At 48.4% G+C, this 24198-nt stretch overlaps 3 protein-coding genes across 8 annotated transcripts; all 3 read left to right on the forward strand.

The window, feature by feature from the left end:
- LOC8054991 (putrescine hydroxycinnamoyltransferase) lies at positions 407-2008 on the forward strand. Its single transcript, XM_002460550.2, has one exon. The coding sequence runs from the start codon at positions 491-493 to the stop codon at positions 1826-1828; it is 1338 nt and encodes a 445-aa protein (XP_002460595.1). The 5' UTR covers positions 407-490; the 3' UTR covers positions 1829-2008.
- Positions 8302-14361, forward strand: LOC8063334. Of its 6 annotated transcripts, none has more exons than XM_021452454.1 (7): positions 8302-8756; positions 9557-10673; positions 10752-10849; positions 10972-11141; positions 11229-13028; positions 13172-13519; positions 13630-14361. In XM_021452454.1, the coding sequence occupies exons 5-7, from the start codon at positions 12540-12542 to the stop codon at positions 14137-14139; spliced, it is 1347 nt and encodes a 448-aa protein (XP_021308129.1). In that variant the 5' UTR covers positions 8302-8756; positions 9557-10673; positions 10752-10849; positions 10972-11141; positions 11229-12539; the 3' UTR covers positions 14140-14361. The 6 variants fall into 6 exon arrangements, with proteins under 6 accessions (XP_021308129.1, XP_021308130.1, XP_021308128.1 ...); XM_021452455.1 differs by having other exon boundaries at positions 9557-10475; positions 10579-10673; positions 10752-11141; XM_021452453.1 differs by having other exon boundaries at positions 9557-10475; positions 10579-11141.
- Positions 16295-23146, forward strand: LOC110433049. Its single transcript, XM_021454641.1, has 2 exons — positions 16295-17051; positions 22787-23146. The coding sequence occupies exons 1-2, from the start codon at positions 16580-16582 to the stop codon at positions 22792-22794; spliced, it is 480 nt and encodes a 159-aa protein (XP_021310316.1). The 5' UTR covers positions 16295-16579; the 3' UTR covers positions 22795-23146.

Consider the following 24198-nt stretch of genomic DNA (forward strand, 5'->3'; position numbering starts at 1 on the left):
CATGCACGTACGGCAGATGGTTTTCCACACGTCTCCCTGTAGCACAAAAAAAAACGCGGACTGTTTCTCATATATATTAGCCCGTCCTAATTAACCCTAAGTAGTGAGACATGGCCCGACCTGGATGGATACTTGTTCGTTGTGATCGATCTCTTGCTAGAGAGGGCCAGACGACTGTATGCACCATGCAATGGCAGGTCGCGTCGCACGTGCAGAAAGTGTCAATATAAGGCCATGCGCCAATATGCTTATACATAAATAGGGAGTTATCGCGCACATCATCATCATCACCAACAAACACCATACTGATCGATGGCACCTTCACCTACTCCCGTGCGCGCGCTGCCTATATTTATACCGCGCGCGTGCGGGCCGAGCGAGCAGGGCAACAGAGCCAGCCCCTAGCTAGCTAGTTTCACTTCACTGTCACTCATCAGAGGTGCAGTGTAGTACGAGCGATCGTACAAGCGCGCGAGTGATTTCTGGCCATATGGAGGTGAAGGTGCTGAGCTCCAAGCTCGTCAAACCGTCGTACCCTGCGGGCGCGCCGCGGCCGGACACCACGGAGCACGTGCCGTCGTCGGTGTTCGACAAGGTCACTTACCACATGCAGATGGCCATCATCTACGCCTTCTCTCCGCCGGGTCCGTCCCCGGGCGACATCGAGCGCGGCCTCGCCGCGGTGCTGGGCGCGTACCGGCTCTTCGCCGGCCAGGTCCGCCCGGGCCCGGACGATGATGGCGCGCCGGGGGTGCTGCTCAACGACCACGGCGCCCGCCTCGTCGAGGCGTCCGTGGACGCGCACCTCGCCGACATCGCCCCCACGAAGCCGTCGCCCCTCGTGCTGCGCCTGCACCCGGACCTGGAGGGCGACATCCGGGAGGTGGTGCAGGTGCAGCTCACGCGCTTCGCTTGCGGCTCACTCGCCGTCGGGTTCACCGCCAACCACGCCGTGGCGGACGGCCACGCCACCAGCGACTTCCTCGTCGCCTGGGGCCGCGCCGCGCGCGGGCTCCCCGTCGGCCCGTCGCCGCCGGTCCACCACCGGGGCCTCTTCCCACCGCGCCACCCGCCGTTCGTCGAGTTCGCGCACCGCGGCGTGGAGTACTGCAGGCCCGCGCCGTCGTCCCACCCTCCGGCGGCGGCCCATGGCCACGGCCACGGCGACGACACCCAGCAGCACAACATCGTGATCCACAAGGCACACTTCACCAAGGACTTCGTCGCGGGGATCCGCGCCAAGGCGTCCGAAGGGCGTGGCCGCCCCTTCAGCCGGTTCGAGACGATCCTGGCACACGTGTGGCGCACCATGACGCGCGCGCGCGGGCTCGGCAACCCGCTCCAGACCTCCACCATCCGCATCTCCGTGGACGGGCGGCCGCGCCTCGCCGCGCCGCCGGGCTACTTCGGCAACCTGGTCCTCTGGGCGTTCCCGCGCACCACGGTGGGGAACCTCGTCAACCGGCCGCTCAAGCACGCGGCGCAGGCGATCCACGACGCCGTGGCGCGGGCGGACGGCGCCTACTTCCAGTCGTTCGTGGACTTCGCGAGCTCCGGCGCGGTGGAGAAGGAAGGGCTGGAGACGACGGCCGTGCTCAAGGACGTGCTGTGCCCGGACCTGGAGGTGGACAGCTGGCTGACGTTCCCGTTCTACGAGCTGGACTTCGGCGCCGGCAGCCCGAGCTACTTCATGCCGTCCTACTTCCCCACGGAAGGGATGCTGTTCCTGGTGCCGTCCTACCTGGGCGACGGCAGCGTGGACGCCTTCGTGCCTGTGTTCGAGCACAACCTGGAGGCGTTCAAGCAGTTCTGCTACTCCATGGAGTAGCTAGCTTCAACTCTTGTGCATGCATGCTGCATGGCCAGCGGCACTACAAATTGTCAAATTGAGCTATGCTATGCATGCCTAATTATACGCTGCGTAGTGCGTATACATGATACTTGCGTGCATGCACACATGCAACGTTGATTGTTACTATTATTACCGTAAAACCGTATTCGGTATATATTTTCCAACGTATATATGCACCCCGTATTTACATGTCCCCATACGTGCATGCATTTGTACTCTCTTAGGCCAGTATCAATGCATGTTTCATAAAAGTGTCATACACATTAAATAGGGTGCCACATAAGCAAAATTGCTGACTTGGTAGGGTCATTAAATGAAGGTATTTCATGAGATGAGAGAGGAATTTCATCACCATAAAACTCTTATGGCTCGGTTACCTAGTTTAGAGTCTTGGTAACTGTGCCATGAAACTATGTATATGTATTGAGACTGGCCTTAGTCTCTTTATTTTCAAATAAATTATTTTTCTAGACTCCGTGCAAATCAAACTATCTTAAGTTTGGCTAACTTTATAGAAAAAAGTAATATCTAATGACATATAAAATGAGTGCATTATGAAAATATATTCTATAATATATCTAATGATACTATTTGATGTTATAAATTTTAGAATTCAGTCAAAATTAAAAAGTTAACTTAAGATAATTCTATTTTTTTTCAGAGACAAAAGGAGTACACATTTTCTAAACAGATCATAGTACTACTGCTAGGTTAGGAGGGTGGGGGTCGCTTTAATCATTTCCAAGGTTTTCTAAAACCTAAGTTACTTTTTCTTTGGACCAGTACGAGGACCGATCTGTGGTTCTCAACCTTTCGTGATCATCAGCAATGCTTCAGTTCCAGGTGTTCTACTTTCTACTAGAATGTATGGCGTAATAGATTCCATTTGACCTTAACTTTGAGGTCACTGTTGCTAGTGTGGTAGGAACTACTCCACTGTATGATTAATCTCGTTCCATTTAGCTTCTGGAGCAGGCGAGATCTAGCGTCAGATGAGACCAGATAGCTAGGAATCTGGTGGATCTCTCGGTTAGCCGGAGTTGGTGCCAAGTAGCATTGACTTTTTGTTTGGCGTGGCCATGGGACAAGACATTCCGTTTGCTTGTTTTGCGATGTCTTCTACGGCATGGGGCCCATCGATCGCCACTGAACAATATCAGTTCCTACCCACTCCTGTTTACAAAGGAAAACCCACGAACAGATCCCTTCATGTACCTTCCTACTTTCCCTCAAAAAAAATGTACGTACCTTCCTACTGGACCTGACCATGGTTCTCGTGATTCGTTGCCAATCATCATCGTACTAAACGACAGTCTAGAACCTTAGTATTAGCAACGGTAGTTGTAGGAAAAAGTATAGTTTATACAGTAATATGTGCACATCCAAATGTATATTGATTAATTTAATTAATTAACAAATCTTGCATGCCAAACATCACAAGGGACGATGGAGAAGGCAGAACGTTAGCCGGCCGGTAATTAATCCCTGCGCGTCGCCTCTCACCTCCCAGGGCCACGGGAGCCGGCCAGGACGGGTGCCCGTCGCCGCCAGAAGCTCCCCGCCATCCACACACTAACTACACTACTCACACACCGTGAAAATGAGATACAATCAAAACCAAAGATTATGTTTGGATCCATCCAAACTTTTATAAGCCGGTAGAGGTTCATTTAGTTATTGAGATCGTCAATACTGGCTTGTGGAGTTAGTGGGTGTTTGGGGATACCATGCCAGCCAGGCCCCGCCCGCAGGGGGTGGGGGGTGTTTGGGGATAACCACACTCTGGACGACTAAATCAGCGACGGTGTACTTGTTTTAACCGTCGCAAAACGTTTTTCTGTGACGGGTCGTATCAGCCGTCTCTGAAGCACCCGTCATCTTTGTACAGATCTGTAGTGGTAGGACGTCCCAGGTCCAAAAATTTGATGAGCCCATAAGGTATACGTATATACTACTGGTACTATTAGTATGTAATAGGAAATATAGATACAAATTGCAAACTTCTTGTTTCCTGTGGTGTCGTGATTAGTGCAAGTCGCGTGAGGCAGTGAGGGGCCTGTCGGCATTTCGCTTCCTTCATGCCTGGAGGCTGGGTGCATCCGTGCATGACGGCGTGATGAGAGGGGCCTGGTGGCGTCGGCGTTCCAGCAGTAGAAAAGCGAGCAGGCGCCAGCAGCATCAAAGGTCCCTCACGTGATCCTTGGATCCTGATCTGCTATCCCGAAGTCCTTATTCCAATTTCCATCATCCTGTTTGGCTTCCTCAGCTTCGGCAGTTTCAGTGAGGTGTCTAAGGCTCCATTCACTTGTCTTATAAGTCGTACTTTTTAGAGTAGCCAACTGTGTTTTTATTTTAAAAAATAACGAACAGTACTTTCGGTCATGACTTTTTAGACAAGCGAATAAGCTCTAATTGACTAATTGTTTCTCAAGTGATCCCTATTTTATGAAGTTGTAGTTACTAATTGTTTCTCTATTTTTTTAATATTACTATGTCATCAAGAAAATATCCTTTTGGCAATGATAAAAGAAAGCAGAAAAGGCAAATAGATGATCTTCGCAACAAGGAATGTTAGAAGAGATTTTAAGATAATTTAATATGTATACAAATTATTTCATAAGAATATTGCTTTTACATTTGGTTAACTACTTATTAGTAACATTTTGTATATTTTGTATATGTGTGTATATACTATCAATATGTAGTACCAGTAGTATTATCATGTCCATATACAAAAGTCCAAAATTTTAGGTTCATTTCAGGTCTAAAAATACTCAGATGCCAGCTTCCACTAGCTAGGAGCCTAGGAGTGTGTAATCCTATAGGTTACAAACATGCCATAAGTCGTAGAAGGGTCTCAATCGTGATGCAATATTTGAGGTTTATTTAACCCATGGAAAGTGCCACAGACAATAGACATGTGCATGATTAGTGGGCCATATGAGGTAATTTCATCCCTGTTTTTTGAGATGAGATCTTATTCATGTTTGGTTTAGAGGAAAGTTCATTCTAGTTTTCTATCAGATGGAAGGGATGTGACTACATAGGATGGATAGTGTTTTGACACCATTAACATGTGTCCGTTGTACGACCACCTATCATATGTGGGACCCACATGTAAATCTAAAAGCTTCGCTTATGTCATATATTAAAAAGGGCACCTTTTTCCTCCTAGGCTGACACCACTCCTTCACTAGCTCCATTGCTACTGGCCATTGTGGACCTCACCATCGCATGGCAAGCCACTATCTAACACTACCTTGCCGTAGAGCTCGCTCATCTAAGCCACACCGCCATCTTGCACCCCTCTTCCCCTACCCAATTTGCCACCCTCATCAAGACTTCACCAGCTGCGAGCTCGAGTGTTGCCAAAACATAGAGGATCGAGCCAAATTGAGCCTCACTCACCCCCTCCCATGTGTGCTCTGCGCTTCCCACATGATATCGATGAGGATGATATCTAAAGAGAACGTAGACGTCCGCTCGATTTCAAGGGACTATGGGGGCCCATATCTAAGGGGAATATTTCCCTCAAGGATAGTCCCATCTCTATTTGTCATGGAGCCAAACAACACTAAATTTAGGACCGGCCTATTCCATCTGGGCCTTGTTTATTTCACCCCGAAAACCAAAAAGTTTTCAAGATTCCCTGTCATATCGAATCTTTCGGCATATGTATGAAGCATTAAATATAGACAAAAATAAAAACTATTTGTACAGTTTAACTGTAAATCGCGAGACGAATCTTTTGATCCTAGTTAGTTCATGATTGGACAATATTTACCACAAACAAACGAAATTGCTACAGTAGCAAAATCCAAAAAATTTTCGCATCTAAACAAGGCGCTAGTAATTCTACCAACTAACTTGGTAGCTTCTTCCATTTGCTGAAGTCTCAAGAGATTTTTTTTTTCCTCGAGTAATCCAAGACCACTAACAGAAGCATACTACATACACAAATATGGGCCTCATTTTCCGGTGAGGGCCTCTAAAAGCCCACATGCCTAGTGCATATGCCATTGTAACTTTTGGCATCAGGTCCGGTCCTTACACTTTCACACATATCAGTTAAATATTACTTTTCACAATTCGTATCGTTTGCTGTACTCTCTCCATCCCAAAATAAATACAGATATCAATTATCGAGGAGTCATATATGAAAAAAAGTACTAATATTTATGATGTATGATACTCCCTCCTTATCGAATTTAGAAGTCGTTTATAGGACAGTGACACGGTCTCTAAAACACGACTTTGATCTCTTATTTTATAACAATATTTAGAAAAAATAATATATGTATACTTTTATGAAAGTAGTTTTTAAGATACATCTATTCATATAATTTTTATATTTGCAAACTCAACAATTTAAAAGTTATTGATGATTTATATTCCCAGTGTTTGATCCAAACCTTGTCTAAAACAACTTCTAAATCCAATACGGATGGAGTAAGTATATTAGATTGGTTGTGAGATTACTTCTATAGTAAACTTATTTGGAGATACGAATACTGATATTGTTTTTTCTATGTTTAGTCAAATTAACTTAAAAAGAGTTTGACTTCTGATAAGTGAGATATGCACTTATTTGTACAACGGAGGGAGCATGTGTTAAGCTTAAGCTAACTGTGCATATATCATGCATCGCGACCTCTGCAAAATCATGTTGAACAGTTCTCGTTCAAACCTGACGACGAACGTGAACCTGGACGGGTTAGCGGGAATGTCCACGTGAACCTGGCCCGTTGGTTCTCACCTACCCCGACTACAGTATTAATATTAGATTAACGTATTGTTTTGATATAGTATCATATTAGAGAAACAGTTCTCTTGTCAAATGATAGTTGATTAGATTACGTACATGCATGTCCTTTTTTGAGAGTGTCCTATTTTGCCAAGTTGCAATGGGTCGTGCAGTAAGAGCATCTCCAAAGGCTTTGGCAAATTGACTTGGCATTTGTGGTTATTTGTAAACTCCCACAACAAAATGCAAAAGATAAAAATAGGTCATCTCTAAGGGAATTGACATTTGGACTTGACAAATGATAAAAATAGAAAGTCTCCAGGCGTGCGCGCTTTCCTCGCGCGTGACTTTGCTCGCGTGATTGGGTTTGCAAAGCCATCCATAACTTGGCATTTTTGCCAAGTTTGCTCCCTCATTTGCCAAGTTGCCCAAATTGTAAACTCCAAATGCAAAACCGTTGGATACCTCTTTTAGAGTTTTTTTGACAAATTACTCAAATACAAACCTCAAATACAAAATCCTTGGAGATGCTCTAGAGGGCAACATGCAATAGACTGAGATCTTTTGAAGTCAACAACAGCAGAAAACAATTCTGAAAAAAAAACAGCAGAATATATGTACAGCTTATACAAATAAATATGGGCCTCCTTTTTCTGTGAGGACCTCTAAAAGCCCATGTGTGCAGTAGACTGTAGAGCTACCATTTTCTATTGGGCTTGGGCTTCAAGCCATGCAAACCGTTATGCTTTCCCACGTTATTATTGAGTATATGCAACTGGGTGACATTTTAGTGCGGGCTATTTATAAAAGAAAAAAGTCTAATTTTTCTACTTATCTTTCATAAAAATCCACCTTTTCTCCCTTAATTTTAAAACCGAGCAAATCACCTCTTTTAACATTTAAAACCATGCATTTACCTCACTAGAGCGGTTTCGAAGACGGTTTTGCTACAATAATGGTGATTTTGTCTTTTTGTTTTTTTAATTAATTTGACTGAATATTTGAAAAATCATAGTAAATCATAGAAAATTTATAAAGTAGAAAATCCAATTTTGTTGGGCTCTACATAAGTAGATCTATACAGTGAACATATAATACGGTATGCTTTAGTACAAAATTTTTGCTATAAAAATTTTATGTGTTTTATTTTTTTTATTTGGATGGATTTTTGAAAAATCATAGTAAATTACAAAAAAATCATAAAATTGAAAATACAATTTTGTTGAACTCCGCTTGAGTAGACATATACAATGAACATATAATAGATCCAAAGTTAAAAATGGTACCAAATTATAAGGAATTTTAGATGAAATTAACACTTAAAATACAACGTTCACATGCATACCTACCATTAGGGTCTATCACTAACACCGATAACTTTCTAAGGTTTAAAATTTATCTCAAAATAATTATCATTATATAGAAACATGGAACGAACAATGCCTCCTAATACAGAAGCTAATCATGGATGGATAGAAATGATAGCTGCCAAATATAAAAATATATATCTTTGAGAAAAAGAAAGGAGATGGCGTCCTTAATTTATCTAAAAGTTCTGTAAAAACTGATTTACTATAGGACGAAGGGAGTACATTATTTTTTTAATCTTACCACATAATCTTCTACAATTAAAAAGAACAAAAATAAGACTGCCAAATGATACGATATTTTTTTGGGGTCGCCTCAACTCAACCTCCCTGTGCGATCCGGCATTCATCGTCCCGAGCCTGTAATCCCGCCGCTATTTGTTCCCTAAAAATGCCACTCCATAGGACCAATACGATTACGTCTCATTATATGCCACCCATGCGATAGCCACCTGATTGAAGACACCAAGAGAAAATGAAGGAATTGATTCACGCCATCCCACTCGACGTCATCGGCCGCCCAAGCAGCGACTACCCCACCCGCGATCAGCGCGCTGCGATAAAGAAAGGAATTACCATGAGAATGGAAGGGCTGCTATACCACGAGGTGGAGGAGGAGAAGCTCTACGCCGTGCATTGCGTCAACACCGCCCTGCAGGGCCCCTTCTCCAAGTTTGACATCTCGCCACGCTCGCCGTTGACCTCGACCAGCGGGAGTGCCTGGTGATGCTGGAGGGCTCCCAAAGGGCGAGGATCCCACAAGGTCTTCCTCAGTAATGATTTCACCATCCAGGTTAGTCCAGGCTTCATGGAGATTATCCATTCAGGCTTCTATCTAGGGCTCGGTTAGATCGACCGATACGTAGATCACACAACTTCTTCTGGGTTGCAAGTTGGTTGTCTGTTCAGATCATTACTTGAGATTTGTAGGAGTTATTTGCTCGAGTATTGCTTTCTGAAGTCGTCGATTGCCTCAGTTTGATATGGATGATGCCCACCAAGTGTTTGCTGAAATGCCCTCAAGTTAATAAGTTTTGATTTGTCAACAACTTTTTAGTGAATTTAAGTTAGATTCCATTGTTTCCTTTCGTTTGGTTCCGAACTGGAGTGACAGGTAGCAATAAATAAATAAATAAATAAATAAATAAATAAATAAAGGGTGACTACTGACTACATATAGCAAGTAGCAGTGGGTGAAATTCAGTTAGAGGCTTAGAGGCAGCTGGGCTTTGAGGTTGGGCACTTTGCAATTTGCATATAGTAGATTAATAGTCCATGGCATTGCTTGCAGCTGGGTCCACTAGAATTAGACTCATGTCCGTATAATTTGTTTGCATAAAGCAACTATATGATCAGATATTTATGAGATCCCACGGGAGTCTTGTTGTCGAGACTCTTTTTTAAGAACCGATACTTTGTTTCAGTAATCTGTCTTCATAATAATTTTGATTGATTGTCAGCATAACATAAGGAAGAGTCACGTATGTTACAAGAAAACAATAAATGAGCTTAATGGACTATCTGGAATTTGCCAAAAGATAATTGTTAATTTCGTTGTCCTTAATTTGCCTCACTAATGGAGTATTCTTTTAGTTTTTTAGACGAAAGCACTAAGTACAAGGTTCCAGTTATTAAAAAAAGTCCAAAACGAGGAAAGTTCCGAAGGCAGAAGATGTTGTGGTGGTAAGCATTAACCTAACCAATTCGATAGTGCTGGTATTATCTAGGTTACTGTGCATATTTTTTATTTGTTTGGTTCAAATACCTATCACTGTACTTCTACTATTTATTTGGGACATATCAGACTCAATGTTGTACTTCTGCAATTTATTCTGAGAAAAATTGTTGATGTACTACACTATTTTAAGCTTTGTTATCATGTAAAATGTTGTACTTCTGTTTCAATAGAGCTTGACTTCAAACACTTACTGAAGAAGAAGTGCAGTCTTAGTGACATTAATACTTTACTGTTGTAGAATCGTTTTATTGTGCTCTCAACTTTTTCTTAACTTTTTCTTCATGAGAATTCAATCATGTGCTATTGCCATTTAAATGGAAGAAAATGCACATATGTTGTTTAAGCTCTTGCAGATCAACTTGCTGCAGAGCTGTTGAAACTTGAGAGGCACTTGCAGACATTTTCTCATAGGAAAAAAATGAGGTGGTAAGATGTTACTTGGAGAAATGGAATCTGAATTTGTGTTGCTCTCTGTTTCAAGTTCTGAACTTTCAACTTGCAGATACCATACATGCTAAACTGGTTTGTGGTATGTGGTTTGGGTTGTACACATGCATTTTACAACAATCTTACTCTTGGAAGAGTGAGGGAAATACTAAAGATATTTACAATTGTCATGCATTTTCAATACTGACCCCTTCACGTTATAAGTAATACTCTGACCCCTACTTATATTTTATTTATTTTTAGAGGTGGAGTTTTTTTTATAGGTGACAATGTATATGTCACTATGGATCTAGCGGGAACTGCATGCTCATTTGATAACTTAGCCAAGTAAGCAGACTAAACATATTACACTTTATCACTCATACTTATTTTTTAACAAAACGTAAGGAGTTTCAATTCATATTATGTACTTGGTTGTTCTGTCTATTAGCTTTGCAAACAGGTTGACTCATATAGTCATATTAAGGGGAACCACAAATTTCAGAAAATAGTTTTGAGAGCTATAAGCTATTCCTGGGAGAAAAGGTGAGGCTACCTGCACTTGTTTGATCTCAATTCTCACGATAGAAACATATTGATGTTGCTAATCCTTCACTAAAATAGGAAAGCCTAGAAGATTTTTGGTTAAATTCCATTGCAGGGATGGACCCTGTGTAGTTATTACTTACGAATGAGATGGACATGCTCCTTTCTCTTACCTGGTTCGACCTTGCTCCCTTCTGGATTGAAATTTGATCAATCGTATTGGAATACATGCCGGATTGGATAAGTGGTATAGGGTGTAGTGTTCCTCGATGTTGCACTAATCAGGACTTTCGTGCAGCGCAAGTGTTTGCATATTTGCTTTGGCGGTATGTTGCCTGCAGATGATGGAGGAAGCCAATGATAAAGATCGGCTCAAGAAAGCACTTCAGATGCATGGTTAGGACTCAGAAGGCTGTGGGGTTATTTTCATGAGCTCGTCAAGACGTGAAGGGACATTGCTGACCAAAGGTAAAGACATGTAGTATAATGTATATCAACACTCTCCGAACCATCCTTTTTATTCCTGGTTACATATGCTCTTCTCTTCTGTTGCAGTTCAAATCTTGAAGGTGGAATCACAGTACAAAAATGTGAAGAAATCCTATTTCAAGTATTTGTTAGCCAAACTCGCGTCCTAGAAAGCTTCCGCCACCTCATGGAAGCAGGTGATCCCGCCTAGGATGACCACTGTTCTTTACAAGAATCACTCTCTTTCACGGATAAAGTGAAGGTGATTTACATGTCTGCTCCTTGATTGAGGTATTATGGCTTGGTGTCCATGGCTATTTTTACTCGATGTGCATTTCTTTACTTTGTGTTTGCAGGCATCATCTACATCTGATGGAGATTATGAAAATTTTGAGACAAATTTATGAAACTAAAACACAACTAGAGAATAATTTGTGAGACGAATCTTTTGAGACTAATTAGTTCATGATTGGACACTAATTGTTAAACTAAATAAAAATACTACAGTATCTATTAAACTTTAACACTCCCAACCAAACACCCTCTAATACGTTGTGATAATATTTACATATATACCCAAACCTCTGTACAAGATGGTATGGATATGTGGCAGAACTTATTTGTGGATTTATTGGCGCACAATGAAATAGATATGGGATATTTCTTTCCTGTTGATATAAAATATTATTTTAGTCACATGACGAAAAGTCTAGACAGTAGAGTTTGTGGGCCTACGATGCTGCACTCTCCATGACTGTGTTAATTCCACGAATTTTGCCTTTTTGATTCAATGTCACTTTAATATTGGTATTTAATTTCATAGTATTATTATTTTATCGTGCGATCCATGTGTTTTATTATTAAAAAATTAGTTGTCCCGTGGCAACGCACGTGCACACTACCTAGTATGTTCTAAAAGATACTTGAGTACCTTATATTTAGGGGCAAAGAGAGTACCTTATTTGTCTAAAAACAAACAGATCACTACTTGAATACCTTATATTCTGAGACGGTTGTGCACCTGTCACTAGTACTATTCACATCACATACATAAATTTTCAGATGATTATATTCAGCGTCACTAAGTGATATCGCGAGTCGTCTCAAATTTGCTTCTCTAGCGTAACGTTGTTCCAAAGAGTTCATTGTCAGTATGATACATTTGACCAAACACGTGTACACGCTCCTTCTGCTGTTGGAATCCGGAAATGGCACGAAGTAAAAAACTTCAATGGTCAATCAATGCATGGCCATGGCGCGGAGTCGCGGATGCTGTCAGTGTGACTGTCAAAGCGTCTAGCTAGCTGTGTAGTTCCCGCGCACCTCTCGGCTCGAACACTAGCTCCTCAACACCGCCCCCGTTGTTTGCGCGCGATCCACTTTCCTCGCTTCCAATGCATGCCGTGCCACCTTTCGTTCTGCATGCTCCTCCTGTTACTGGCCTCCCCTTCTCCAACTTGTTTCTGTACGTCTTCGTGTCTCCGGCAAGCCCGCGCTAGCTTAGCGCCCTGCTCCACAACCCACGCGCGCGCTAGCATTGTCCGTCGTCAGCCCCTCCTCCACCTCCACGGACGACGCGGCGGCCGCGTCATGAGGAAGCTGTGCCCGAACCTGGACCGCGACGACTCCCTGGACACCGTGCTGGAGGTGCCCATCCCCGATGAGATGCTCATCAACGCCCCCGGCGCCGACAAGCGCCGCGGCGCCGGGGGCGCCAACATGCGCGCCTGGCTCAAGAACCAGGCCTTCGATCGCGCCACCGTCGACGGGGCTGCCTCCGCCACTGCGGAGCTCCAGCTGTTCCTCAACGTCGTCGGATCGCCGCTCATCCCCTGCCCCGTCCCGCACGACCGCGCTTTCAGCCGCTCCATCCGCGACTCCTCCATCGTAAGCCACCACCACCCATCATATCCTGCCTGTGCCTGCCATGCATGCTACGCGTACGCCTTTTACGCGCGAGCATACGTACGTCCAGAACCTGACTCGATCGGTTCCTTGCTTGAATGATGGATTGATCGATCGACTCGAAGCAAGCGTCGACGGCCAAGTACATCATCCAGCAGTACATCGCGGCGACGGGCGGGCAGGCGGCGCTGCAGGGGGTGCGGAGCATGTACGCCGTTGGCAAGGTGCGGATGTGCGCGTCCGAGTTCCACCTCGGCGACCAGACGGTCACCACCACCGCCGCGCAGGGCCGCGCCGAGGTCGGCGGCTTCGTGCTCTGGCAGAAGACCCCCGAGGTCTGGTTCTTCGAGCTCATCATGGGCGGCCACAAGATGGCCGCCGGCAGCGACGGCAAGGTCGCGTGGCGCCAGTCCGCCGCCGAGCACTCCCACGCCTCGCGCGGCCCGCCACGCCCCCTCCGCCGCTCCCTCCAGGTAAATTAAATGAAATCCCCAATGCACGTGCAGGCATAGGCATGCATAGCTAGCGTTCACCGTTCAGCCAGATCGATGAATTCGATCGTGCTCCTTTTGTTCGTTCGCAGGGCCTGGATCCACGCTCCATCGCGAACCTCTTCTCCGACGCGGTGTGCATAGGCGAGAAGATCCTCAACAACGAGGAGTGCTTCATCCTCAAGCTGGAGGCCGGCGCGGCGACGCTGCGGGCGCGGAGCGCCCCGGCGTTCGACATCATCCACCACACGGTGTGGGGCTACTTCAGCCAGCGCACGGGGCTGCTCATCCAGCTCGAGGACTCGCACCTGCTGCGCATGAAGTCCGGCAAGGGCCACCGCCGCAGCGAGAACATCTTCTGGGAGACCAGCATGGAGTCCGTCATCTCCGACTACCGCTGCATCGACGGCGTCAACATCGCGCACGGCGGCCACACCAACGTCACGCTCTTCCGCTACGGCGAGGGCTCCGTCAACCACAAGCGCAAGCTGGAGGAGACGTGGACGGTGGAGGAGGCCGATTTCAATGTGCACGGCCTCACCGCGGACTACTTCCTGCCGCCGGCCGACCTCAAGAAGGACGTCGACGATCAGAATAAGTAGTGATCGGCTAGCGTTTGATTTTTGACTGATATTAATTGGTTGGAGGACATCCAAATTCTTCATCCAGGCAATTTTTTCGATAGCAATAGCAGGGGTGGCCATAGTTGTATTTTGTGTTCTTCCATTTCTCTTGTTTTTCAGATTGGAATTGCTGGAGTACATGGTTAAATCATGTACAGACTACAGAGTACAATAGATATGGGATTTGATTCAGTTATTTCATTTGGGTTCGGATTTTCCACCAAACATCTACAGTGTGCTGAACTTGCTTCATTCTAACCCTTCAGCTGGGGGTAGAGTAGAGGAACACATATGGGAACAGTACCTTCAAGAACTGGTTTAAGCTTTACACTCGACAAGAATGCTACACTGTCTTTTGAGTTCGTTCAAAAAGATCTAGCAAAAATGTCTCCAAATCCACCGGCCTGTACTTTAGGTAACGATCTCGATGCCTTGTTCCATGAAGGAAGCTTATCTGAACGTCGTATCGGCCTGATCGAACTTTCAAGTTCCAGTGATACTGAAATCCGGACATCATCGTGAAGCCCTGTTCGCTTGAACTTATTAACATTATTTTCAACGATGGAACAGTATTTTTCTCTCATAATAAATCAGCATCAACCAAACAGGAAAAGTAATCGGCTGTGTTCCAAACCAAGTTCAGACAGCATGGTATGTCCCCGTGGTAGTTTTCACCTTGTTTTGGAAAGTAATCGGCTGTGTTCCAAACCAAGTTCAGACAGCATCGCAAAACAACCACTTTTCACCTTGTTTGGCTGATGCTGATTTGTTATGAAAGAAAAAATATTGTTCCATCGCTGAGAAGTGGTGTTGCTCCGTGGTTGTTTTGCGAGAAGCAGGATCACCAGCAGCACAAAAGTCATCATCACTGAGGTAAGAGAGAACATTATTCCCTGACGCCCTCTTATATCTCTCATAGCTTGCTGCTGAATTTTCCTGTTATGAATCTGGATCCAGTCATCACCAAGAAAGCTTTTGAGATCCGAGTTCTTCACTTTATGAACCATGTAGTGGATATTGTTTCATCATGAACATGGTCTGCATTGGATCATCCCTTGCACAGTGTAGAGCCAGCTTCAAGATTTGCATCCAAAACTGCAGCAACAGACTGTAGATGCAAAGCTAGCTGTTGCCATAAAATTTGGTTATGATTTTGCCATCAACTGAATGTCAGAAGCCAGACATCTTCGATCCGTGTGCTTGAGAAGTGAATCAAGAGTTGTGCTTGTGCTGTATGCTGTGAGAACCTTTATGTATTTCATAACATGCTGTGATAGCCACTGAACTGGATGAATTGAATTCTGCAAATGTCTTCCTTGCGGATTCCCCAAGTTGCAGTGTACACATTCAGGAATCAGGATCATATCATCATATACTAATTCAAACAAGGATTCGCTTGTCTGAAAAATCATGGTTGTTCGCTTATCTAAAAAGTCATGATTGAAAACACTATTCGCTGATTTATTATAAGAAAAGAAAAACTATTAGCTGGCAGAAACAGAGCTCAGGGGGCCAACTGCTACACAGCTACAGATTCATATACAGGGTCTAAGTTCTTGTTACCGTAGTACACAGTGGCAGACTCATGATCTTTTAATATTGGATATGTCTAAGCAAAAAAATATATCAACAAATTGAGCAAAGGCTAAAGCGTGATTAGAGATTTTACCTCTGAATTTGGTTCAAACGGACTATATAAATATATCGAGTCAAGATTTGCCCCAACTTTTAACTACCTTTTGGGCGCATGTGGCGTGCCCACGTACTTTATGGATCTAGATCGTATAATTTTGAAAACTGCCGGGTAAATTTTACTCAAAAATAAAAGCATAAAACACGTGGACATCGGTTTTTTCTTCCTGAAATGGAAGCATAAAACACGTGGGCAGTGACGGTGGTTCGTTTCGCACAAGGATAGCCGTGTGCCCTTGAACGAAAGCAGCGTGTATCTAACCATCGGCGTGCCTGGCGCAACGAAGTCTGGTCTTTAGCACGGTTATTAATAATGTTCATGGAAAACGTGCGAACCCGTGGTGGTTATGTCAACTAACGCTTTATTTGTTTGGCTCATAAATCATGACTTTGACCATTTAGGCTCGTCGGCCGTCGCTATCAGGTCTCATCTCTCGGCGTAATAAAAAAGGTGCATGCGGTACACGGAGAAATTTGGCGATGTGCTCACCTGATCAGGGCCGTCTCCAGAGTGTGGGCAGCCGGTGTGACAGCCGGAGGCTCATGGCGCTACAGAGCCTATAAATATAAATATAGATGTAATATATAAAATATTACAAGCCAAGAAGGTCTCTCCCTTGGAGCGCCTCTCCTGCTGGTCGCGAACGCCGGTGGCCACTCCGGCCCCGCCGTCCACCGTCGCCCACCGGGGGGCCTTTCAAGCCCCGGCGCGCCTTCTGCTCCCCCCATGGAGCGTGGCTCCCCCTTCAGCCGTTCTCGGGCCGTCGAGGTTGAGGACGGACACTCCCTCGGTCGCCTGCCTCCTCTCGCCGCGGCGGCTCACGCCTCGCACGTGCTCCGCTCCAGCCAGCTCGACCCCGGAGCTCTGCCCTTCGACGTCTCGCCTGGAGCGGAGCGTCTGCGCTTCTCCGACTCCGAGGCCTCCTTTGCTGGAGATGACTCTGACGCGTCCCTGTCGCCCGTGCGCCCGAGGGGTCAGCGTCGCCGCCGTCGGCGCCGCCCGCGTCGGGGGAGCAGGACCGTGGCTGCGGCCATAGATCCGGCGTCAGTTGAGCCGCCCGCGCGGCTTGCCTCCGTCGTCGTCCACCCGGCGCGCCTGTCCGCCGAGCCCGATGCAGATGGCTTTCGGACGGTGGAGAGCCGCAAGCGCTGGCGGCGATGCGCGGCTCAGCGGCGGCCGGTCCCCGCGAATCTGGTCGGTAAGTGTTTCAACTGTCTGTCCGGCTCTCATGTCAAGGCGGATTGTTCTTTCCCTTCCACATGCTTTCACTGCCGGGAGGAGGGGCACCAGGAGCGTTGCTGCCCCCTTCTCGGTACCAATGGTGTGAAGCGCGGCCGCTCCCCGGGCCGCGTCTCTGGGCGCCGCCAGGCGGGACGGCGTCGTTTGGCCACCCCTGTCGCTTAAGCAGCGGATACCGTTTTCGCCTGTTCGGTGTCCACCGGCCGCTCCCCGTCCGTGCCTCCGGTGTGCTGCCCCCCGTCGCCCGTCCTGGGGACCGGAGGAAGGGCAGTACAGCAAGTTGGCGGGGCCTCCGGGTCTGCCCCAGCCTCGTCGCACGTCGGAGGGTCATGGCGTCCCGCGCAAGCTGCAGCTGGCGCCCCAGCTGGGGTTCAGGGGTCTCCCGCGCTGGAGCAGCAGTCCCCCCGGGCGTCCTCTCGCTCGTTGCTCCGCCGGGCTCGTGAGCCTCCGGTGTCTCCTGGGTCGCGCGCGCAGAGGCCTCTACTCCAGCTCGTAGTTGTGCCCCGTTCTGCGGCGCTGCAAGCGGCTGAGGATGCCCTGGGCCAAGCTCTGGTGGCTCTCGTGCTCGGCACTCGGCCCGCGCTTGCGCCTGCTGACATCGTCCACCACCTCCGCAGCCACTACGGGATTCCTGAGGAGCGGGTGACCGTCCGCCGCACGCGGCCGAACGATTTCCTCGTGCGATTCGCCGACAACGACGACCTACTCCGCGTCCTCGCCAACCAGCGGCCTGTCGGCGCCCGGTTCCTGCTGCGTTGGCGTCGGTGGTCCAGGCTTATCTCTGGCTCCGCCGGGGCATTCCGGTTCAGGGTGCTCGTCGGCATGAAAGGAATCCCCGCGCACGCTCAGTCTGTCGAGGTCGCTCAAGCCATCCTAGGTTCGGCGGGCGCAAAGGTGGAGTTCGCATCCCCTGAGGCGCTAGCGGACCCGGACGATGAGCGCGAGCTGTTCGCCGCCGCATGGTGCGCCCACCCAGACCTAGTGCCCGATGAGGTCATAATGGCGGTCCTGGAGCCGGAGGAGCCTCACGACGGCGGACCTAATCTCTTCTTCCTCAGGCCGCACGAGATCATCCACGACGACGTCTGCGATACTTGGTCCGAATTCGCTTGGTCGAGTTTCAGGACTGGCATACTCCACCAACATCAGACGACGAAGACGGTTTCCTCGGAGCCGGCCCGGACGATGACGACAGTGATGATAGCAATTTCAATGGTTTTCACCCCGGCGAGGGGGGTGGCGGCCGGGGCCCGAGACCGCGTACAACCAGCTTCGCCGGCGACAGCGACCCAAGGCTGGGACGAGGGAGCGGCCCAGGGTTCCTGGCGCGGGGCACGAGGGCGTCAATCGGGGCATTCGCATGCCCTGTCGCGTCGCCGCGCGGTTCCAGCCCGTGGACCTTTTCCAGCGGGCAAGTTGCTGACAAAGGGACGCGTGTCGACCAGCGCTTCGGCCCGGAAGACGCAGAAGTCACGCGCTGCTGCTCGCCTCATTCTGTCAAAACTGCTGCCAACGACCCCATGGTGGACGAGGCCGCTCTCTGCACGCCCCTGAGAGCTGCCCGTGACCGCGCCAGTCTGCCCTGCAACTTTCTCGACGACTGCCCGCTACGCACCCAGTCCGCGTCGTCGCATCGGGGCTTGGTGGGGGGCGCATTGGTCAATGACCTCGACCTCTTCCCCGGGTTAAGCCGGCCGGGAGTCTTCTTCGTGAATGGGCTCGGCCCATCTGGCAGCCGACTCGATGGGGCAAGGACGGCCCAGGCGCCCCTGTTCTCAGACGCGGAGGCAGCGGAGACTCTGTTTGTTCTCTGGACCGGAAGAAGGCGGCTCCGGCCCAAGCTCCCCAAGGCCTCCCAACGAGCGGGGTCAGAAGGGAACTGTCGTCCCCTCAGCATACTTCTGTGCGCAATCCGACAACGGGACTGAGAAAACGACCCCCACTGAGCCGGACCTCCACGTTGCCACCCCAGAGGACGGAGACGCGGTGGGAAGAGCTTCACTGCCGCCGGATCAGTTCATTCAATCCTTCAAGAAGCCCCTGCAGACGCCTGTTATCCAGTCTACTCCACGACTGCGAACAACACGGCACAAGCAAACTGATGGAGCTTTCCCCAAGAGGAGCGCACGCCTGGCGGCCAAAAGCGGGCACAGGGAGCCCAAGCCGGAAGCTCAAGCACGCAAGATCATGATGAAGAAACTGGGCGTGCACGTTCAGACCGAAGCGCCTGATGAAGCGTCCTTCGATGAGTTTCAGACGGCCTTCATCGAGCCGGTGCAGCAAACCACTAGGGAAGCGATGGATGCCTTATTTCAAGTCAGGAAGCAGCGGACCCTGGGGCCCGTTAGCGCCGACTAGGCCTCCACCATGCTGTTCGTCGTTTCTTTTTGTGCATTATGTTGCCAAATCAGATTTTCTTTTGGAATGTGCGCGGCCTAAATTCGAGGGCGTGTCGTGATGTAGTGCGCGAGTTCTTGTTACAGGAACGCGCCTCTGTCGCCTGTCTCACTGAGACTAAAATTGTTGTACTCCGGATTACTATGGTCTATGACCTAATGGGAACTGGTTTTGATTACGTTTGTCTGCCGGCACAGGGTGCCTCTGGTGGAATTATTCTGGGCTGGGACAGGGAAGTCTGGGTGGCATCAAGAACAAGATGTCGGCAATTCTCCATCTCAGTGGATCTTCAGCAGCCGGACCTGTCCTCACCGCCGTGGTCGCTTTGTGTTGTGTATGGCCCGGTCGATGACGCTTTGAAGCCTGCGTTCTTGGCAGAACTGCAAGAGGTACACAATGAGTCGCTGCAGCCGTTGCTTCTTTGCGGTGATTTCAATATGATCTACCAAGCACAAGACAAAAACAACAGCCGCTTAAACTTGTCCACGATGCGACGTTTTCGTCGCGCTCTAGATGCAATGAATGTCGACAAACTGTATCTTCATGGGAGGCTGTACACTTGGAGCAATGAAAGGCGGTGTCCAACAATGGAGAGAATTGACCGGGCGTTTGCCACAGCGCAGTGGCTTGAGGCGTTCCCTGAACATCACTTGCGAACGCTATCTTCAGACAGTTCCGACCACGCGCCGGTCCTGCTAGAGCTGAGAACCGAAACTCGTGCTACGCTGAGATTCTGTTTTGAGCCGTTCTGGACGCGCATGGATGGCTTCCTTGATGCTGTACAGCAGGTGTGGGACCGCGATACGGCGGGTGTTGACGCCTGTCGTCGCCTTGACATCAAGCTCAGGCTAACTGCTAAGGCACTGAAGAGCTGGAGTATGCGTTTTGTGGGGAGCGTCCGTCAACAGCTTTTCATGGCAAGAGAACTGGTGGCTCATTTCGACAAGGCTCAGGAGCGCCGGATTTTAACGGAGGAGGAGCACGCTTTGCGGGCGTAACTCAAAGCCCGATGCTTGGGGCTAGCCTCGCTCTCACGCACTATCGCGAGACACCGCTCCAGAATCAGATTCTTGGGGGAAGGTGATGCCAACACAAAGTTTTTCCATCTCCAGGCTTGCCACCGCAACAAGAAGAACAGAATTGCAAACTTGCAGTCTGAAGGCGTCTGGTTCTCGGCCGAGGAAGCGAAACGGGACCTCATATACGACTACTACAAAAACATCCTTGGCAAGCCGTTCCAGCGCCAGCACTCCCTGCATCTGGCAGACCTCTTGCCGCAGCTAGACCTCACGGGCATTGATGTATGCTTCACTGAAGAGGAAGTTTCGGAGACTATCAGCGAGTTGCCGGCTGACAGAGCTCCTGGGCCGGACGGGTTCCCTCGGGCTTTCTACAAGGCCGCGTGGCCAATCATCAAGCATGATATCCTTGCTGCGTTCCACGCCATCTGGTCTCTAGATTCTAGAAGCTTCTTCCTACTCAACGACGCAATTATGGTTTTACTGCGGAAGAACAGTGCACCGACTTCCTTGAAGGACTACAGGCCGATCAGCCTAATGCATAGTTTCAGCAAGCTCTTCGCGAAGTGCCTCGCGCGTCGACTAGCCCCAAAACTCCAGGACATTGTTGTGCCAAATCAGAGCGCTTTTATCAGGGGACGCTCAATACATGAAAATTTTCGGGCCGTTCAGCTGGCCTGCCGCTGGTTGCATGGTAGGAGCATCCCCACTGTGCTTCTCAAGATTGACATTGCCAAGGCCTTTGATTCCGTGGCATGGCCTTTCCTCCTCGAGGCGTTGCAGCACATTGGTTTCTCGAGGAGGTGGATTAATTGGATATGCATCCTGCTGTCTACCGCTTCTACAAAGGTTCTGGTTAATGGTGTGATTGGAAGGCGGATTGCACACGCAAGGGGACTTTGCCAGCGCGATCCAATCTCGCCAATGCTGTTCGTGATTATAATGGAAGTGCTCAACTCACTGTTCTGAGAAGCTGATCGATGCCGTGCACTCACTCCACTGCCTGGTCGGGTGATCACCCACCGCGTTTCCCTCTACGCTGATGACGTCGTGTTGCTGGTGTCTCCCAATGCTGTTGACCTCGATTGTGTTCGGCAAATACTGGACCTGTTTGCCGGCGCTTCTGGGCTGGTAACGAACTTTGACAAATGTGTGGCTGTGCCCATCAGGTGCTCCGAGGAGTCCATGGAGGCGGTGCAGCAAGCTTTTCCTTGCGTCGTTGCTTCCTTCCCCTGTCGGTACCTTGGAGTGCCGCTTTCCGTTCGACGTCTAAGGCGTGTGGATGAACAGCCGCTGGTAGACGCGATTGCGGCAAGAATACCAACCTGGAAGGCAGGCATGCTGACAAATGCTGGCCGGGTACTGCTGACCAAGGTGACGCTCTCGGCTATACCTGTGCACACAAGCATCGCCTGCTGTTTGTCTGCGTGGGCCATGGACCAGATAGACAAGCGTCGTCATGCTTTCCTGTGGGCCGGGACTTCAACCGTAGCAGGTGGCAAGTGTAAAGTGGCTTGGCCGATCGTGTGCAGGCCAAAAGACTTGGGAGGTCTAGGGGTCTTGGACCTCAGATTCTTCGGTTTTGCGCTACGCCTTCGTTGGGAGTGGCTGGCAAGGACATCTACGCAGGCAACCTGGTTGAAGCTCCCGTCCAGGGTCGAGAAGGAGGTCGCGGCCATGGCATCCGCCAGCATGCGGGTGGCCGTTGGCGATGGGATTTCCACGCGTCTCTGGACGGACTCTTGGACTGCGGTCGGTCCTCTCTGCAGCTACGCTCCGAACCTCTTCGCGGCCATCTCGGCGTTCGGGAAGAAAAGGTCAGTCCGGGATGGCCTTCTCCAGGATCGTTAGTGCGCCAACGGTGCAAGTGCTGTGCCAGTAACTCAGAGTCTGGAACGTCCTGCGCGGTGTTGTTCTAGAGCCGCTTCGGGCGGATCGCTTCATTTGGTCCTGGAACGCAGACGGAGCATACTCCGCATCGTCAGCCTACAGGGCCTTCTTTGCAGGCTCCTCGTCACTGCCTGGAGCTAAAGAACTTTGGAAGACGAAGGCCCCAGCTCGTGTCAAGTTCTTCTTCTGGCTGGCGGTTCACCGAAGGCTTTGGTTTGCAGCCTGATGATACTTGTGCCCTCTGCGGTCAAGAAGCTGAAACCTGTGATCACCTACTAGCCGGCTGTGTACTGGCCAGGGAGCTTTGGTTTGCAGTTCTTGCGCCCCTGGGCGTCTCTGCGCTAGTACCGGTGACGAACACCCGACTAATCGATTGGTGGCTGCGCAGCAGGATAGCCCTTCTAGGTGATCTCCGACCGGCGTTTGACTGCTTGGTGTTGCTTGTCGCTTGGATCCTATGGAAGGAAAGGAATGCAAGGACGTTCAACCAGGAAGCCTGTAATGTCCAGGAACTACTCTCAAAGCTCCTGTGTGAGGCACAAGACTGGGTCGCGGCTGGCTTCGTCTCACTCTCTGTCTTGCCTCAACTGTCGCTTTTAAATAATGCTTTGTAATCTCTGCTTGTTGTTCCTCAGTAGCTAGGTTCCTTCTGGTTTCAAGCTGGCTACTCACCGGCTTCCTTTGTCAACTCTCTGTAAACGTTTTCCCTCTTAATGAAATACGGGTGAATGGCCCGATCACAAAAAAAAAGTCTTATACAGACATTATAGAAATCCATCAATTAAGGGTCTGTTTAGATTGAAGATAAAAATTTTTTAGGTGTCACATCGGATATGTCGGAAGGATATCGGAAGGAGTTTTTAGAAACTAATAAAAAACAAATTACATAACTCGTCAGGAAACTGCAAGACGAATCTATTAAGTATAATTAATCTGTCATTAGCACATGTGGGTTACTGTAGCACTTAAGGCTAATCATGGACTAACTAGGCTTAAAAGATTCGTCTCGCGATTTTCAACCAAACTATGTAATTTGTTTATTTTTTTATCTACATTTAATATTTCATGCATGTGTCCAAAGATTCGATGGGATGAATGAAAATTTTTTAGGTGGGGAACTAAACAGGGTCTAATCTAAAAAAGAAATCCATTAATCAATACGTCATACACATCCACCTATTGTTGTTGTTGCTTCATATTCTTGCTTGATTGATTAGTTAAGCAGATTAATGTTCTTCTTTTTCGTCTTCTTGTCCTATTATCCAATCGTCCAATGCAACGATGTGGCTTTATGATATGCTAACACCACCGTCCGCACACGATGTCACTACTAGATACTGGAGCAGGAAGAGCAAGGGTATAGCTAATTGAGACTTTACCAATTTTGTTATTAGTATTCATTGGTAGAGTTCTAAATTTCTAATTCTATACTTATTTATTTGTTTACTATAATTATCTTTTATAAACTAAAACATATTATGCAAATTAATTCATTTTGGTTGTACTATATATTTTATATATTTGACATATTAAAAAAATATTTGATAAATTTGTAAGGACCCTTATAAAATTATAGAGACGACCCTCCACGTGATGTGCTGATGGTGCAAGCGTACGACGGCGAGGGGGGCGAGGACGTGATTCGTGGAACCCAGCCCTAGTGCTGGCTTGGGTGGGCCAACACGTGGCCGTAACGATGCAGCCGTGGCGTGGAGCTTTTGCATCATGGCGACATGCATGCACGGCAAGTCACTGCTTGGTCGGAGCGGATAGGGTTTGGCCCCGCCCAGGTGACCGCGT

This window comes from Sorghum bicolor, chromosome 2 (genome assembly GCF_000003195.3).
Source record: "Sorghum bicolor cultivar BTx623 chromosome 2, Sorghum_bicolor_NCBIv3, whole genome shotgun sequence".
NCBI classification, from domain to species: Eukaryota; Viridiplantae; Streptophyta; class Magnoliopsida; order Poales; family Poaceae; genus Sorghum; species Sorghum bicolor.

Excerpts from the sequence above, each read along its gene's own strand:
- LOC8054991 (XM_002460550.2), top strand. The coding sequence starts at position 491 with ATGGAGGTGAAGGTGCTGAGCTCCAAGCTCGTCAAACCGTCGTACCCT.
- LOC8063334 (XM_002460551.2), top strand. The coding sequence starts at position 12,540 with ATGCCGTGCCACCTTTCGTTCTGCATGCTCCTCCTGTTACTGGCCTCC. Across the intron at positions 13,029-13,171 it reads CCATCCGCGACTCCTCCATC|CAAGCGTCGACGGCCAAGTA; the intron begins GTAAGCCACCAC and ends ATCGACTCGAAG. Across the intron at positions 13,520-13,629 it reads CCCTCCGCCGCTCCCTCCAG|GGCCTGGATCCACGCTCCAT; the intron begins GTAAATTAAATG and ends GTTCGTTCGCAG.
- LOC110433049 (XM_021454641.1), top strand. The coding sequence starts at position 16,580 with ATGGAGCGTGGCTCCCCCTTCAGCCGTTCTCGGGCCGTCGAGGTTGAG.